General features: G+C 40.3%; 1 protein-coding gene across 5 annotated transcripts in view; it reads right to left on the reverse strand.

The window, feature by feature from the left end:
- Positions 1 to 17,531, reverse strand: part of Scaper (S-phase cyclin A associated protein in the ER) — a 477,644-nt gene that overhangs the window by 379,774 nt on the left and 80,339 nt on the right. For all 5 annotated transcript variants that reach the window (XM_029558805.1, XM_008823432.2, XM_017795678.2 and 2 more), the window contains 2 exons: positions 13,585 to 13,745; positions 1,010 to 1,269 (listed from right to left, as the gene is read on the reverse strand). In XM_029558805.1, coding sequence (XP_029414665.1) covers positions 1,010 to 1,269; positions 13,585 to 13,745 — 421 coding nt within the window. The remainder of the gene's footprint in view (positions 1 to 1,009; positions 1,270 to 13,584; positions 13,746 to 17,531) is intronic.

A 17,531-nucleotide genomic window follows, 5' to 3' on the forward strand; every position in this document is an offset into this window, starting at 1 on the left:
ACAGGGAGAGCAAAAAAAAGAAAAAAAATGACACTTAATATTAGCATTTGTATGGACTTGAAGTAGAACAAATTCAAAGTTTCAATTTTTGGTGAAGCAAGAGAACCATCTTAACCAACTAATAATAAACCTTGACAAATTACAACCACAGTGACACTAAGTAGAATCACTTTATTTCTCTCATAAAGGGATAAGTTAAATTGAATTATGGGCAAAGAAAGAATAAACAAAGAATACTTTACAAAGCAAAACAAAACAAAAAGCTGAAGTGTGTTCTTACAAACTCTTAAGGTCATGAAAGGCTAAGACAGAGGAGGAACTGCCACTAGGGAAAAAAAGTAAAGAAATAAAAAACAAATGCAATGAGATTCCAGATTATATATTAAACCAGGAAACAAAAAAATCTATGAAGAAATTATTGGAGCTGGGCACAGAGGCATATTCAAACAATATATAAGAAAATTTTGAGCTGGGCATGGTGGCACATACCTTTAATTCCAGCACTTGGGAGGCAAAGGCAGAGGCAGGCGGATCTCTATGAGTTCAAGGCCATCCTGGTCTACATAGCGAGTTCCAGGCTAGCAGGGGCTACAGGGAGGCCCTGCCTCAAAAAGACCAAAAAAAAAAAAAAAAAAAAAAAAAAAAAAAAAATAAAAACACAAAAAAAAAACTAGATAGAATATAAATGTTAAATACCCTAAGTTTTATAACATTGTTACATTAAAAAAACCATTTTCAGAAGATACATGCTACAGTATTTAAAGGCTTTGATATTGGCACATTAATCTCAAATGTTTAGCATGGTATTTGTTTGCAGCCTGTTCACAGAGAAAAGAAGACAATGAGAAAAATGGCATTTGTGATTCTAAGTAAGTAGTGATTTCACTATTCTAATCTTAAATTTTTCTTAAGATCTCAAACTTTTTAAAAAATTAAGTAGAAAGATGAGATATTTCAGCACATCCAGACAACTTTGAAAAAGATAGTGAGGGATTTCAGAATATATTACCTCAGTCCTTTCAGCAAGAGGACGGTCAGAATAGTGTAATGAATCTTTGGGCCGAGATTCTATAATGCAAGGTCTGTCTCCAGCACGTTCATCTTTCTGTATGCTTTCATCAGGTACAAGATATATGTTCTCCTTATCGCTGTCATCCTTTGACCGTAAGGTTTCTGTTACTAATGAGACTTTTGGCATCACTGCTGTGGATCGAGAACGAACTGGCCTTCCTCTCTGAACAGTCTCCCATCCTTCAGCATCTTTCCGTTCTATGCAGTTAAGAGGGGAAAATAAGTCAGGATTTCTCTAACTGATAAAAACACTGAGAAACCTACAACATAGAAATGTTTCCCATTTAGTTCCCATTACATAAAACTAACATACAACTATGACATTAAATATTTTTCAAGATGTATTTACAGATTTTTCAAAATATTTTTATCTATTATTTTTATTTTAAATGTATGAGTGTATTGCCTGCATGTATGTACATGCATCCATGTTGTGCAATGCACACAGAGGTCAAAAGAGGGCATATCAGATCCCCTGGAACTGGAATTACAGACAGTTGTTATCCATCATGTGTGTGCTGGGAACTGAACCCGAGTCCTCTGCAAGAGCAGACAGTGCTCTTAACCACTGAGCCATTCTTCGGCTCCTATAAATCTTAATACATATGTACATGCATAATTGTCCCTATTTACAAATGACAAACCAAGATTCAGATTAAGGTTAACCTAAGACCATACAGTTGATAAGTAATCACAAACGTTTAAGTAGTATATACTATGTACAAGCATTGTTCCAAGTACTTTATGCATAATCTTCACAGCCCTTCATGCTGAATATTATCTAGATTTTATCAATCACAAAATGATACAAAGAATGTTAAACACTTCGCAAGATCATGCACCCAGTAAAGGTAGAGCCAGTGTGCAAGCTCTGGAGTCCACACTCCTAATGGCTAAATGAGAGCTCCCTTTCTACCTTTCAGATCCCATCTTGGACCTAGCTTCAAAGCCCAAGTTCTTTCCTCTGTCGCAGCAATAACAACATACTTCAACTTAAATTAATGATCATGAAATTAAAGAGTATTAATTGAAGAGATCTTAGATGTTTCTGGCCCAGTATCTTGCCATGCAGACATGAAAAATGATGGTCTATATTGAAAGGCACAAAACAAAGTAGCCACAAATTTAAAAAAAAAAAAGTCTCTCTAAAATATTTGAAAATGTCATAAGGTAAATGTATATAGTGTGTGTGTGTGTACGTGTGTGTGTGTCTGTGTGTGTGTGTCTGTGTGTCTGTGTGTGTCTGTATGTGTTTGTGTGTATAATACCCAAAATTATATATTTTTATTATCTAATGATAGTGTTTCAAAACTAATACAAAGACTTCTAGTTCGGACCAAGATGAAATAACCTATATTTATCTCTAAGTCCTTCTTATAACTAAAAACCCTGTGGAGTGGTAGTAATCTCAGCACTCAGGAAGCAAAGGCAGAAGGATTGTGAGTTCAAGGCCAGCCTGGACTACACAAGGAGACTTTGTCTAAAAAACAGTATCCCCCTCCCAAAAAAAGTGGACAAAACACATCAAGCAAGCATATAGGCAGATTCTAAAACTTGGAAATAAGGTGATCTACCTTGGGTCCTGAAAAACAGCACTGGTAAATTCTCTGGGTTTCCTTATTGCTATCTATAATTTTCAGACAGGATATTGAAAAAGCATTCAACTCAGAACCATTAACAGGTAAAGATAAAATAGGTATAAAGAAAAGCCGGGGGGGGGGGCGGTTTAGGCCAAAGGACAAAATAAATGTGGCCTAAAAAAACAGAAACTCTTTGGGGAAATGTCTGTTGTACTCCAAACAGTAATAGAACCTCTATTCCCAACAGTGACAACAGGGTGAACTGGGAGTTTAATTTCCATCTTCCACTTAGGAGAAATATTTACCCTGGTTTCCCTACCCAAGTATCAGCATGGCCTATGGTAAACCAAGCCTCCATCATATTCAGTACCAACAGCAAAGTGTGAAAGTAGAAGCAGTCAGTATTCTACTCTCTCCCTCATCCATGTCAGCAGGGCCCTGGAGAAGGCAGGGCTTCTGCTACAAAGCAGCTTCAGTGAGGCAGAAAAGCTAGAAGACAATTTCCCTGTTTCACTTTCCTGGTATTAGCAGGCCACAAGAGAGCTAAAACTTCTCCAGGCCTCCTTCCACTCCTCCATTCTGTAAAGTCAGTAGGGCCTTAACTGCGCTGAGCTTTCCTCACCATGAGGGGCCACCAACGTGGTACAAGTTGGTGCCCCATTTTCACTTGAAAAGTGTCAAAGAGTCCAAGAACAGTTTCAAAGACCTGGAAGACAATTAACAAAAGAGCTAATATCTGTGTCGTCACAGTCCTAGAAACAGAATATCAGATTGAAAAAACATTTGGAAAAACACTGGCTGAAAATACCCCAAATTTTATGAAAGAAATAAAACCAAATATTCAGATCATTAAGTGGATCCCAAGTAAGATAAACCGAAAGAACGTCAAACTAACATGCTAAATTAAACCTCTAAAAAAAAAAAAGAAACAAAGTCATAAACCTTTGAAAACTAAAAATGAAGGAAAAATCTTGAAAGCACTCAGACAAAAAGGGACATTACTATAAAGAAACGGTAATTCTATTGACAGCCAATTTCTCATTTAAAACAATAGAGGCCAGATGCAATAGCACATTTATAAAAGACTGAAAGAATGGTCAGTCAGTGGTGAATTTCATATCTTAAAATCTTTAGCAAAAATGTGAAATAAGCATTCTCAATTTCAATAGAAAACTAACATACCACAAGTAAAATTTTCCTTAAAGAATGACTAAAGGAAGTTCCAAAAGACAAATAAAATGATAAAATACTTGCAAATAAGCAAGTAAGCAGCGTTCCCCATGGTCTCTGCTTCAGTTCCTGCCTCCAGATTCCTATTTGAGGTCCTGCCCTGACTTCCCTCAATGATGGACTAAGACGTGGAAGTGTAAGCCAAATAAAGCCTTTCCTCCCCACTCCCCAATAATATTCACAGCTACAGAAAGGAAAGAATACTGAAGTAAGTAAAAATAGGGGTAGGAATAATTCATTATCCTCGTGCATTTCCTAGATCACCTTTAATAATGAAACAAAAATTATATAACCATCTGATGTGGAGGTCAATGTACAAGGAGAAAACACTTGAGAGTTAACCATGGGGTACATCAACACTGGTAGATTAATAACACAGTCTGGACAATAGAGTACCTAAAGTAAGAACTAAGAACACTAACAAATCAAAAACTGATAACACTATAAATAAGTCAACAGGAGTCATACAAATGTTTAATCCATATGAAGGAAATACAAAGCAGCAGAAAAACAGAACAAAATTTAAAAAAAGAAAATGAACAGATTTATCAACAATCTTAAATGTAAATGATCTATATTATATGAATTAAACATGACTAGAAAAGAACATTAAGAAAACAGAATTTAGCTATATACAGTCCTCCTTTTTCTACATTCCAAGACCTCCAGTGAATGCTGAGATCTATGCTTATACATAAGACTTTTTTTCTTCTTCTTTTTTTTTTTTGGTCTCATTCAGACGAGGTTTCCCTGTAGCCCCAGCTAGTCTGGAACTCACTACGTAGACCAGGCTGGCCTTGAATTCACAGAGAACTGCCGGCCTCTGCCTCCTGAGTGCTGGAATTAAAGGCATTTTTTCTTTTTAAAAATATTTTATTATTATTTCATGTGTATGAGTGTATTGCCTTCATGTGGGTAGGTGGACCTGTGTCCTGCAATGCTGGCAAGGTCGGAAGAGGACATTAGATCCCCTGGAACTGGAATAACAGATGGCTGTTAGCCACCATGTGGGTGCTGGGAATCAAATCCAAGTCCTCTGCAGGAGCAGCCAGTGCTCTTAACTGCTGAATCATCTCTCCAGCCCCAATATTGCTTTTTCTTATACACACACCCCTATGATAAAGGGATTTTTTTCCTTTATCGATTTTTCGATGATTTTTCCATCTTAAATAAGTGTCACAATCTGTGGCTCTAATTTTTGCAGTTTAAGATATGGCAGCAAAACTACTGTGATTTCTTTTTCTTCCTAACACTTTTATAAGCTAGACAGTTCACTCTTACAAGACTTTTAACAGCCTAGGCATGAGTCTTTTCTTAAGTTAGTGACATAAGGACAACAGCAAAATACCCAAACACATAAATGATTTTTTATGTAGTCAATATATAAAAAAGGACTTAAAAAACACACAATAAATGGAAATAAAAATAATACAAAATGTTTAGATTACAGAGGTTTGAAAGTAAAACAACTTCCTACCTTCTCACCCTCCCACCCTCTGGCAAAAACTGAAAATAAGATGAAAATAAGCCTGAAGCCAACCTTAATTATAAGTAAGGAAACAAGGCAAGCAGAACACAATGAAATTGAAGCCAGGTAAACAGAAAGGAAAGTAATGAAATAAAAACTCAATTCTCTGAAAACCATCAAAACTGATGAATCATTAGCAATACTGACAAATAAAAAAAACACAAACCACATCAGGAATGAAACAGAAACACCATCATAGTTCACACGGCCGTAAAAGTATGAGAAAGGACACTATCAAAAATGGACCAATTCCTAAAGGATGAACACAAGTTTATGCAAACAATTCAAGATGATAAAAGAGGAAGAAATATCTGTCAAGTTAGATTACTCTAACCCTTCCCACCCCCCCTCAAAAAAAAAATCACACAGACAAGATTAGGTGTACTTCAGGATCTGGAGTGGTATGGTCATAGAAAAAAAATCATACAGACAATATACAAAATTTCAAGTACCAAAATCTCTCAAAATGAAGAAATAATCTTTTAAAGAAAATATTAGCAAATCAAATAATGCATAAAAATTATAAACCATGAACAAGTGGAACATATTCCAGAAATCCTAAAATGGTACAGCATTCTTAAAAACCAAGGTTTATGATATATACCAGTAATCAGTAATTCCAGCACTTTGGCAAGAAAATCAGGAGCTCAAGGTCATCCTTGGCTACATGGTGAGTTCAAGGCCAATCTGGGCTACATAAGACCATATCTCAAAAAATAAATAAATAAAATCAGCAGACTACCAGAGTGCTTGTTCAGGCCTCCCTCTGGCATAGGGGCTGAGAACTCAGGGGACTGCCTTGAGAGCACTGTATCCTGTGCCCACGTGGTGGTGAGTTTTCCCAAATTGCTCTGCTCTGTACCCAACCCCCTAACTGGGACTACTTGAGGCCCCTCCTAAGGCCCTTGGGCATCTCTCTGCCCTTTGGTAGAATAGAGCTGAGATCTCAGCAAACCACCAGCCTATCTGTTCTGGCCTCCCTCTGGCATAGGGGCTGAGAACTCAGCAGACACACCTGAGAGTCCCAAAATCAACCCCCCTTAGGGAACTTTCCAAATTTTGCCCTGAATTCCCACTAGTAGGGGTCCAAATCTTAGAAGGAAGCCTGAGTGTTCCTGACTGGAACCTGACTTGGGCTTCTGTGGGAGCTCCTGACTAGCTGATCTGAAGCCATCAGTTCCCTCCATAATAAAACCTGAGAAAACCTGAAACCTGGCCCAACTAGCTTTACATAAACAATAAGGAAAGGGCCAAAGTACACCAATAATACAAACAGAAGCAAACTTCAACTTAATTTTCATATGAGAATCACAAACAACAAAAGAAATTCACATGCCAAAATCACAACTAAAAAATAATAAAAGGAAAGCCAAAATACCATGTCCCCACCAAATTCCACCAGTCCTGTAGAAGAGTTCTACAAGAAGAACCCCCTATACATAACTCAGGATACAGAATTTAAAAGAACGATCATAAACATGATAAAGGAATTCAAGGAATTTAAAGAACACATGAACAAACAAAGCAAAGAACTAAAACAAGACAGGGATAAACTTCTGAAGGAATTCACAAAAGAGATAGAAACACTGAAGAAAACTTGGGCAGAAATGAAGAAGGAAGTAAAAAACTCACTAAATTAACCTGAAACAACAGGGGAAAGCCTAACCAATAGAATGAATGGAATGAAAAACAGAGTATCAACACTGGAGGATAAAGTTGAAGAACTGGACCACTCAAGCAAAGATTATGAAGAATTTTTAAAAAGCACAGAAAATATTGTCAGTAACTTACAAGATATAGGTGTAGAAAAGGATTTTCTAAATCAGACAGAAGTTGCTCAGGAATTAAGGTCAGCAACCAACAAGTGGGACCTCATTAAACTAAATCACTTCTGTACAGCAAAAGAAACAATCAAAAAAGTGAAGAGAAAACCCACAGGGTGGGAAAAATCTTCACCAGTGACACATCTGACAGAGGTTTAACATCCAGAATATATAAAAACTCAAAAAACAAAGAATCAAGAAACCAAATGACCCAATTAAAGAATGGGCTACAGAACTAAACAGAGAGTTCTCAAATGAAGAAATAAAGATGGCTAAGAAACATCTCAAAAAGTGTTCAACATCGTTAGTTATTAAGGAAATGCAAATTAAAACCACCCTAAGGTTTCACCTTACCCCAATGAGACTGGCTAGGATCAAAAGAACAAATGATACCAAATGCAGGCAAGGATGTGGAGAAAGGGGAATGCTCATTCACTGCTGGCGGGAATGCAAATTCGTGCAACCTCTATGGCAAACAGTGTGGGGAACTCTTAAAAAACTAAAAATGAACCTACCAAATGACCCAGTTATACCACTTCTTGGCATATACCCAAAGGACTCATCCTATTATAGAGACACTTGTACAACCATGTTTGTTGCTGCTCTTTTTACAACAGCTAAGAGACAGAAGCAACCTAAGTGGCCTTCAACTGATGAGTGAATAATTAAAATGTGGTACATTTACACAACGGAGTTCTACTCTGCAGTAAAGAAAAGCAAAATCATGAAATTTGAAGGTAAATGGATGAACTAGAAACTGTTACACTAAGTGAAGTAACACAGACTCAGAAAAACAAACGACGTATGTTCTCCCTCATATGCAGATCCCAGCACCAAATTCTTATATGTATGTGTCCAGATGTAACCGCAGGAGCCAGAATAATGAAAAGGGACCAGGGAGGTAAAGGGAAAGAAAGAACCTGAGAGAGAACAGTAGGAGGCAGGTGATAAGGGAGAAATGGATAAAAATGGGGCTATTTAAATGGGAGGGAGGAGGGAGGGTTATACAAGGAAAAGGAGTTCAAGAGAAGTGGCAACATAGGAGACTGTTATTAGCAAGGGAGAAATGGGAAAATGTGGATACATTACATGGGGAAACCATGGTGGAAGGGTTAGACAGGGAGAGAGAGAAGAGAGATAAATAATGCCTATCTAGTTTTTAAAAAAAAAAACACACACAGAGGAGATCATATTAGTCCAACAATCTAATGACAAATTACATATACAATATCTCTACATGAGTCCATGTATATAGCTAAAGGCTACATAACAAGAAATAGTGCCAGACAGGAGAAAACTTCCATGTGTTGTTAGCCAGGGTGGTCCAAGAGACTCCCAAAAGTACACAGGCTATTGCCACAGCCCTTGATGGCCTCCCAGATCTTGAAGGTAAGACCCTACTGCGGAAGATAGATACTTTGGACACAGGATTTGGAACAATAGAGCTGCAAGTGACCTGAAACCACTTCCCCTGAAGGCTAGCTCTCCTAGCTTTGGAGAGCACTGTGCAAGCTGGTAAGGGAGAACATCAATCAATGATCCAACACCAGCTTTAAGACCAAACAACCACATCAATGGTCAGCACAGCATTGGTGCAATAGTGGCACTTTTAACTCGGGGGCAATCAACAGCTACCTAATTGGACTAAAAGCCCACTCAATGGGAGGAAATTCAAGCGTGGTACTGTAAACATAACCAAATACACATGGTTGGAGAGGTCAGAGATCTTAGAGAAAACCCCAAGACTGTCACATCGCTAGACTAATATAATTTCTTACTATGTGCAAAATATGTACCCTTATATTTACAGACAAATATCCCAGTCACCACTCATCAAACTGGTCACACATAGACAATGTCTATGAATTGCCCAGGCCTAAGTGACATATCTACAATGCAACCTCTACTTCTAAGACGCATGGAACATAGAACAGGGTAATGAAGACAACACTAATGAATCTCTCAGTTCATATTAATGAAGATCCCTTATGACACAGAGGGACAGGAACACAAAAGGTTACAAATGGCCAAAATGTAGAGATTAAGAGTCTGCAGATTGCTGGTCCACAAACAGGAATATTAACCTTCACCCATCCAGGGCTCAGGGACCATCGCAGAAGAGGGGTGGAAAGAGTATAAGAGCCAGGGAGGAGGTGAACAACCATATGGAAACAGAGTCCTACAAGCTCCTGGGACCCTGCTTATATGATTATATGACAATGGTGTGTCAGCATACAAAAGTCCCATGCAATTTCAGGCAGACAAAAACCCAGCATAGAACTGGGGAAATGAACAGCAGACCCCAATCTTAGCTGGGGAAACATTGGCAGCCGATCTGCTGGGTGAGGAAGAGCTGATCTTCCTAAAACAAGAGACTCTAAATAGGCTCTCTCTATATAGATAAATGAGCAGTCTCACAGGCTGGCACATTTGATGAGTAAGGTCTTTCTGGTGGGGCACCTTTCATGTTATCTCGGTGCAGAGCATGAGGGTTTATTTTAATAGTGCCAATCTCTTTAATAATTATAGCTGCATTTCACACCTGCCTTGCCTGCAACTTTAAATCACCCATTTCCTCACCAACTGTACATTTTTAATATCTTTCTGCTTCATTTCTCTCTCTCTCTCTCTCTCTCTCTCTCTCTCTCTCTCTCTCTCTCTCTCACTGAAGAGCTGGGTAAGAGCAGTTAAGTAGTAGCTCTACTACAGCCTGAATGCTATCCTGACTTGACATTTCCTGCAGTAAACAACTTAGTTCAGTACTTTAGAAATCAGCCTCAAGCAAGATACTGGCAGAATGCAGCCAGATTCTTTGCCAGAATATAGTGCAATTGGCCTCTAGTTCAGTACCTCATAGACATCAGTAACATCTGAAACCTCAGAGGGGCAGCCACTGTGTGAATTTCTCAGCATTCTGTTCTTCCAAACCCCCTCCAGAAGGGCTCGAGCATTTGAGGGATTCTCTAGCTCACAGCTACAAAGTCTTCCAGATACCTCCTAAACCAGTTCTAAAGGCCTATGTGATAGATAGCTTTAGTGTCAACTTGACACACCTGAGTTGAAAGATCTTCAGTTGGGGAACTGCTTCCATTGGACTGACCTGTGGCCATGTCCATGGGGCATCTTCTTGATTGTTGAGTGATGTGGGAGGGCCCAGCCCACTGTGGGTAGTGCCACCCTTGGGCAGGTGGACCTGTGTTGCATAAGAAAGCAGTCTGAGCAGGGGCCAGGGGAACAAGCCAGTAAGCAGCATTCCTCCATGGCCTGTGCTCCTGCTCCTGCCTCCAGGTTCCTGCCCTGAGTAAGTTCCCTGATGAACTGTGACCCAGGAGATATAAGCCAAACCCTTTCTTCCCTAAGTTGTTATTGGTCAGAGTATGTTGTCACAGCAATGGAGAAACAGAACATCCTATGAAGCACATGGTTTCTTATTGCAACAACTCTACTTCTAGCACCAATATTCTGATTTAGTTACTTTTTCTGGATGCTGTGACCAAACACCTGACAAGAAACAACTCACTCAAGTGAAGAAAAGTTGATTTTGGCTTATAGTCCATCTTAGCAGGAAAGGTGTGGCAGGAGGAAAGAGACAGTTGTTCACACTGCACCTTTAGTCATGAAGCAGAGAGTGGATACAAGGTTGGGCTATTAAAAAACTTCAAGGCCCAATCCCTGCAGTGCACTTACTCCAAGTGAGGGTCCACTTCCAAGGTTCCTCAACCTTCCAAAACAGTGCCACTGGCTGGGAACCAAGTGTTCAAACACATGAGACTATGAGGGACATTTCATATTGAAAACATACCATCCTTTCCTTGAAACTTTTCTGTCATCCTAATTAAGGTCTATGTCTTATCAGCAAAATACAGTTGACCTTTGATTTTAGTGCAGTCTTATAAACTCTTTTTATAGTTGAATATTTAGATAATTTACATTGAATGTACACATTGACATATTTGTATTTACTTCTGCCATCTTATAATTATTTTTAATCTGTCCTATCTTTTTATGTTTCTTCTTCTTTTATTGTCTCTCTTCCAATCACGCAAATGTTTTCATTCTTGTATTTCCTCTCATAAAATTATCAGTTATACATTTTTTTTTGCTCATCTTAGTATGTAGCCCTGACTTATTACCGTTTAATACACAATAAACTTTTGTAAAGCTTATGGTAAGGCCAGCACTCTAGAAAACTTACGGCTCAGTAGTCAAGTGCTTGCTGCACAAGCATGAAAATCTGAGTTCAGATCCCTAGCACCCATGCAAAGATCCAGACAGGCCAGCACATTCCTGTAACCCCAGTTATGGGAGGCAAAGATGAGGAGGGTTTCAGGGGGTCAATGGCCAGCCAGTCTAGCTAATTGGTGAGCTCCAGGTTCAGTGAGAGCCCGTCCCAAAAGATAAGGTGGAGAGTACACGCATAAGCAAGTATGTGTGCACACACAGACACAGACACAATTTGGTCTTTCCTTGACTTTTGTATTACTGTCATAACTTTCATTTACCATATCTCAAGTCTCACAAGACATAGTGCTTCTCACAGTCCATACACATTAGGTTGCCCACATTCATTCCTTCTGAGGATCTCCATACCTCCTCACATTTCTATGTTTCCATCTGAGATCATTTTCCTTCCATCCAAAATATCTCTGTGGTATTTACTGGAGCACAAATCTGATTACAAACTTTCTGAAACTTCTGTATGAAAAAGTCTTCATTCCCCCTTGCTTATGTAGATTCTTTGTAGATATGAGAGGTCTTTCAGCATTCTAAACATGGTTCCACTGTCATTTGGCATCTACGGTTTCTCTTGTAAAGTCAGCTACTAGCTTCCTTCAAAAATTATCTTTTCTTGATTACTTGCAAAGATTTTCCATTTCTTTAATTTTCGGTATTTTCGTTACATTGTACCTAGATTAAATTTATCTATCTTGAATCTAACATTTGATTGATCTCAGCCATCTGGGGACCTTCTTGATCTCTATCTCTTCTGAGGCTGCTTTGCAATACTCCCTGCCCTCTCCTGGAGTCCAAGAATGTCCCCCATGTTTCTTCCTCTTTCTCTCCCTGGATTACCTTAATACTTTCTGCAGTATTCAGAATTCATTACTGCTCAGCTCCTCAAATGCTTTTTGTTGCTGCTATGAGGAAGTTTTGTTAGGTAGCTCAGGCTAGCCTGAAACTTGCTATGTAGCCCAGACTGACCTCAAACTCATTATCTTTCTCTTTTTCCCAGGGTGGCATGCTACCATACCCAGCTGGCCTGGAACTCACTATGTAAACCAGGCTGGCCTCAATCTCACAGATATCTGCCTGCCTCTGCCTCCCAAGTGCTATGATTAAAGGTGTGTGCCACCATACCTGGCAAATTTCTTAATATTGACATTTATCTTCCTGAATTCTTCACTTTCAGAGCACTGTGATCATAAAACATCTAGGCTAGCTGCTCTCACTCTGAGACCGTCATCATGACTTATGTCCTTTTAAGCCTGTGCAGGTTTCTTCTGATAGTAACTGGGTCCAAGGGCGGTAAATATATTTGAGACCTTGTATGTATAAAATAATCTACTCTCGGTTTTAATGAATAATTTGGTTGAACATAGAATCTAAAGTAGAAGTTATTCTCTTTCAGAATTTTGGAGACGATACAAGTTTATTATGGCTTCTGGAAGCTCACTTGATGGAGCCAACCAATTTTAGACAGTGAGCCTCTGGACTAAATATATGCCTCTTTTGTTTATAAACCACACGGCCTTTAGTATTACCCTACAGAAACAAAAAAGAATAGTTATAAAACTCTTGCCTACTGCTAATTTGCTACAAGTCACCTCATACAAAGAAATCAAGGACACTATATTAGGTAAAACTAAGGAATATTATTTTAAATGAGCCACATGACTTACTGAGACCAAAATGGAAAAACAAAACAAATACATCCATGACATGAAAAAAGCAATCGTTTACATGTGAACTCAGGGCTTCCCACGAGTGCTGAGCGAGGCAGGTGCTCTACCACTGGGTTACATCCCCAACCCATATTTTATGGTTTCACCTAAGGTAGATCAATATGGCATAGATAATGCTAAAACATAAATATATAATTAGATTAGGGCCAAGTTTTTTTAAACAATATTTTTACTGATTATTTGAAAATTTCATACAGTGTATTTGGATCAAATTCAACCCACCACCCCCATCTCCTCTTAGACCCAACTCCACCTTCCTAGCCACTTCAACTTCATTTCCTTTACTTCTTATGTAGGAAGGGCCAGGTTTGGAAAAAGAGAAATATCCCTACAGTCAGCTGCAAACCAGGGGAGGGAGGAGTGGGGGGTGTTAATTCAAAGCCACTTGCCATTTTTTCGGGAAGTCTTTTGCACTGTCATTGGTGGGCAGGGTTGAACAGGTGCTATGTCTGAAGTAGTGGCAGAACCTGTATGATGAGCCTTGACTTTGTCAGCCCAACTGACACCCGTGGGAGCCAGGCGAGGAGCAGCTACTGTGCCAGGTGAACTCCTATGGAGGAAAAAAAAGCAAGGCTAATAAATTAAACATGAAAGCAATTCTTGTAAATATATACTAAATATGTTACATTTTCAGTCAATTGTGTGTATATTTATAAACACTATATCATGATTAAGAACCCAGATTCATAAGTTTATCTTCATTTGTGTATATGGTATACAATGCATAGGCATAATACAAGTGAATAAGAATATATACTTGCCTTCTCTGGTCATTTATAAAAGTAATTCACTTAAAGATGAAAACAAAAAGAAATTACACATAAATACCTAAATCTTTCCTTCTTTTATTAATTTGGGGGTAGGGCTGTTTGTTTGTCTTTTTGAGACAGGGTCTCCCTGTAGCCATTGCTGGCCTGGAACTCACTATGGAGACCAGACTGGATTCAATCTAACAGAGATCTGACTGTCTCTGCCTCCCAATAACAAGAATTAAAGGCACGTGTTACCATACTTGGCTTTTTATCATTTTTTAATAATAACAATGTGCACTAATATGTCATTTTTGACACATGCAGTACTAAAACTGCTTCTTTTTCCTTGTGTATATTTCTTTTATACACTATAAACATGACGCCTCATTGTCAATATTCAATTTTGGTTCCTTTATAATGGAGTAAAAATTCAGTAACACAATTATCCTAAAATTATTTTTCCCAAATCTTCATAGATATCCAATCCCCTCCTTTTTCAACCACTTTAATAATTCACACTTAGCAAAATTTCCTGTTACCAGCTAAGGTTGGAGTTCTTTTTCTCCACTAATTAGAATTAAAAGACAGGGGAAAATGTCCAAAGCAAAGTGAATGTAAAGTTTACCGGCAAGTGTTACAATGCCCTTGGGTCTAAGGAGGGGGTCCAAAGCTGAGAGACCAGCCTGTAAGAGGGACTGGGTTTTTCTTGGGTTCAACCCTTCCAGGTTGGCATCCCTCTTTTCTTAAATTAGTCCTAAGGTGTTCATGCACCCCTTCTGCCATTGGATTGGCAGCCCTATTTTTGTCCTCTTGAGGCTTGTCATCTGCTGATAGGGTCCCCTGTCTTGGGAAACAGCCACTGCTGGTTGTTTGGGGTTAGGGTGGCTCCCAACCCCGGTTTTCTCTGTGGTGTAACAAGGAAAGAAAGTTACTACAGGTGAGGAAAAATCATCAACTTTCCCTCCCCCACCTTTCTACTTCCCTGAGGCCCAGGACATTACTTCCAAAAAATTTCCTTAATTCTTTCCAGAAACAATGACTCTTTTGCACTCATGTCAATGGTTTACTTAATATTTAAATTCTGAGTAAAAATAATGAACAGAAGCCAAGTTTTATAACTAACTTTTTAATTAGTCAGCAAAATGCAAGCAGCACGTGCAGATGTGATCAGATATTCTATCGGGAGCTTACAAACCCCATTAGAAAGCAGAGAGAAGCAGCATGTTCTACAGTAATAATGAAGACTATTGATTAACCAAACAATATGATCACATGGAGAACAGCATAAGAACATTTTGCATACATGTATTGCCGTGATTAATACTGTCAACTTGACAGATCTAGAAGTACCTTGTAGACAAACCTCTGGGTGTGTCTGTGAGGGAGTTTTTAGAAAGGGTTAACTAAGGTAGGCAGACCCATTGTGTTGGCAGGGACCCCAGACTGAACAAAAAGGAGAAGCAGACAGCACACCGGCTTATCTCTCACTCCCGTCATGCAGACACAATGTGACCTGCCACCTCACCTTCCTTCCCATGATGAATTGTATCCCCTTAAACCATAAGCCAGAATAAATCCCCCAAAGCTCCCAAAAGTTGCTTTTGTCAGGCATGTGATCACAGCAATGAGCCTCCAGCTCTAAATAAATCAAGCATTACATAATTCTCAGAACCACAGACCAATGAAATACAGAGAGCAGGTTTCCTTTAAAAAGTCCTTGAACATAGAAATATCTGTTTTTTATATATCTTTTCCCCATCTGACTAAGAACCAAGTATTATATGATTCTTAAGTCCATCAACATTCACCAAAGGCAACACTGAGAACTCCAGAACTCTATAAAAAGAGACTGAGTGCAAAAGTTTGATTTTACAGACGATAGAATCACCTTTTACTAAAGACCAGCTGTGTGTTATACTGCTTAAGATATAGAGCTATTCTAAAGAGTTTGCCTCAGAGACAGTAAGAGTAGGAAAAAAGGACATTAAAAGATCATAAGGCTGGCAAGTTGTAAACTGTTTTCCTTGCAGTCACAAGGACCTCAGTTTGATCCCAAGAACCCACACTGAAAAGGGGAGGCCTGGAAAGATAGCTCAGCAGTTAACAGCATTTCTCTTCCAGATGACTGGGGTTCAGTTCCTAACACCCACATGGTGACTAACAATGAGTAACAGTTCTAATGGATCCATAACCCTCTTCTGTGAGCACTGCACACACACGGTGCACTTATATACATGCAGGCAAAACACTCATATACATAAAACTTTTTAAAAATAGGAAGGGACGCCCGCCCTCAGGCCCCTCTCGGGGTAAGTCTACCATTAAGCCCTCCCCACCTTGACTCGCCAGCCGCGCTCACCCTTCCATCTCCCCCACTGTTCTCTACTCCTAGCTTGGGCCCTGTGCCATTCCTAGTCTTGGGGCCCCAGACACCTGGGGAGCCAGTGCTGATTCCTGACCCTGTTCACCCCAACCGGCTTGGTGCCTTCCTTGGGCCGCAGGAGCACTGCCTCCGGACCCGGCCCTGCCCTCACCTCTCTCTGCTTCCCCGGACCTGCACCACCGGCTAACTCTCCTGGCCTGCTACCCAATCCTCAGGCCTCTCGGGGTGGGTCCATCGCTGCGCATTGACTCCCCCCGCCTCATTCGCCCTTCCATCTCCGCCGCTGTTCTCTGCTCCTGGTTTGGGCCCTGCGCCATTCCTAGTCTTGGGTCCCCAGACACCTGGGGAACTGGTGCTTCTTCCTGATCCTTTTCGCCCAGGCCAGCTTGGTGTCTTCCTTGGGCCCCAGGAGCACTGCTTCCGCGGGCCCTCACCTCTGCCTGCTTCCCTGACCTGCACCACTGGCTAACTCTCCTGACCTGCTCTCCCGCCCTCAGGCCTCTCTTGGGGTAAGTCTGCTGTGCAGCCCTCCGCACCTTGACTCCGCCAGCCCCGCGCTCACCCTTCCATCTCCCCCACTGTTCTCTACTCCTAGGTTGGGCCCTGTGCCATTCCTAGTCTTGGGGCCCCAGACACCTGGGGAGCCAGTGCTGATTCCTGACCCTGTTCACCCCAACCGGCTTGGTGCCTTCTTTGGGCCCCAGGAGTACTGCCTCTGAACCCGGCCCCGCCCTCACCTCTCTCTGCTTCCCTGGTCCTGCAAAACCCCCCAGCCTCTTTCTGGGGCTGACAGCCTCTTTCTGGGGCTCCGAGGCTTGGAAAATCCGGGCTTATTCCCACCCCATCAGCCTTTGCATCCCTGTGTGGCACGGCCACGGCCAGGGTCTCAGGTCACTCCAACACCCACAATCCTGAGGCCAAAAGCATTCTTTGAAGATTCCAGACCCAAGGAGAAAGTCTGAAAACTTCTGACCCACATTGGAAGTGGGCCACCACAGAACTCCTGAAGACAAAATCAATCCGGCAATGACAATATAAAATCAAAAGAGAGAACAAGAAGCTTAGACGAACCAGCTCTTCATACCCAAAAAGTAAACCACAAAGACACATAAAGCTCAAAAAAAAGAAGCAGAACTAAACTTGAAGCCCCAAGTATCACACAAGAGTCAGAAACTACAAAAGAAATTCACATGTCAAAATC

This window comes from Nannospalax galili, unplaced genomic scaffold (assembly GCF_000622305.1).
Source record: "Nannospalax galili isolate Female #2095 unplaced genomic scaffold, S.galili_v1.0 scaffold28, whole genome shotgun sequence".
In the NCBI taxonomy this organism is placed as follows: Eukaryota; Metazoa; Chordata; class Mammalia; order Rodentia; family Spalacidae; genus Nannospalax; species Nannospalax galili.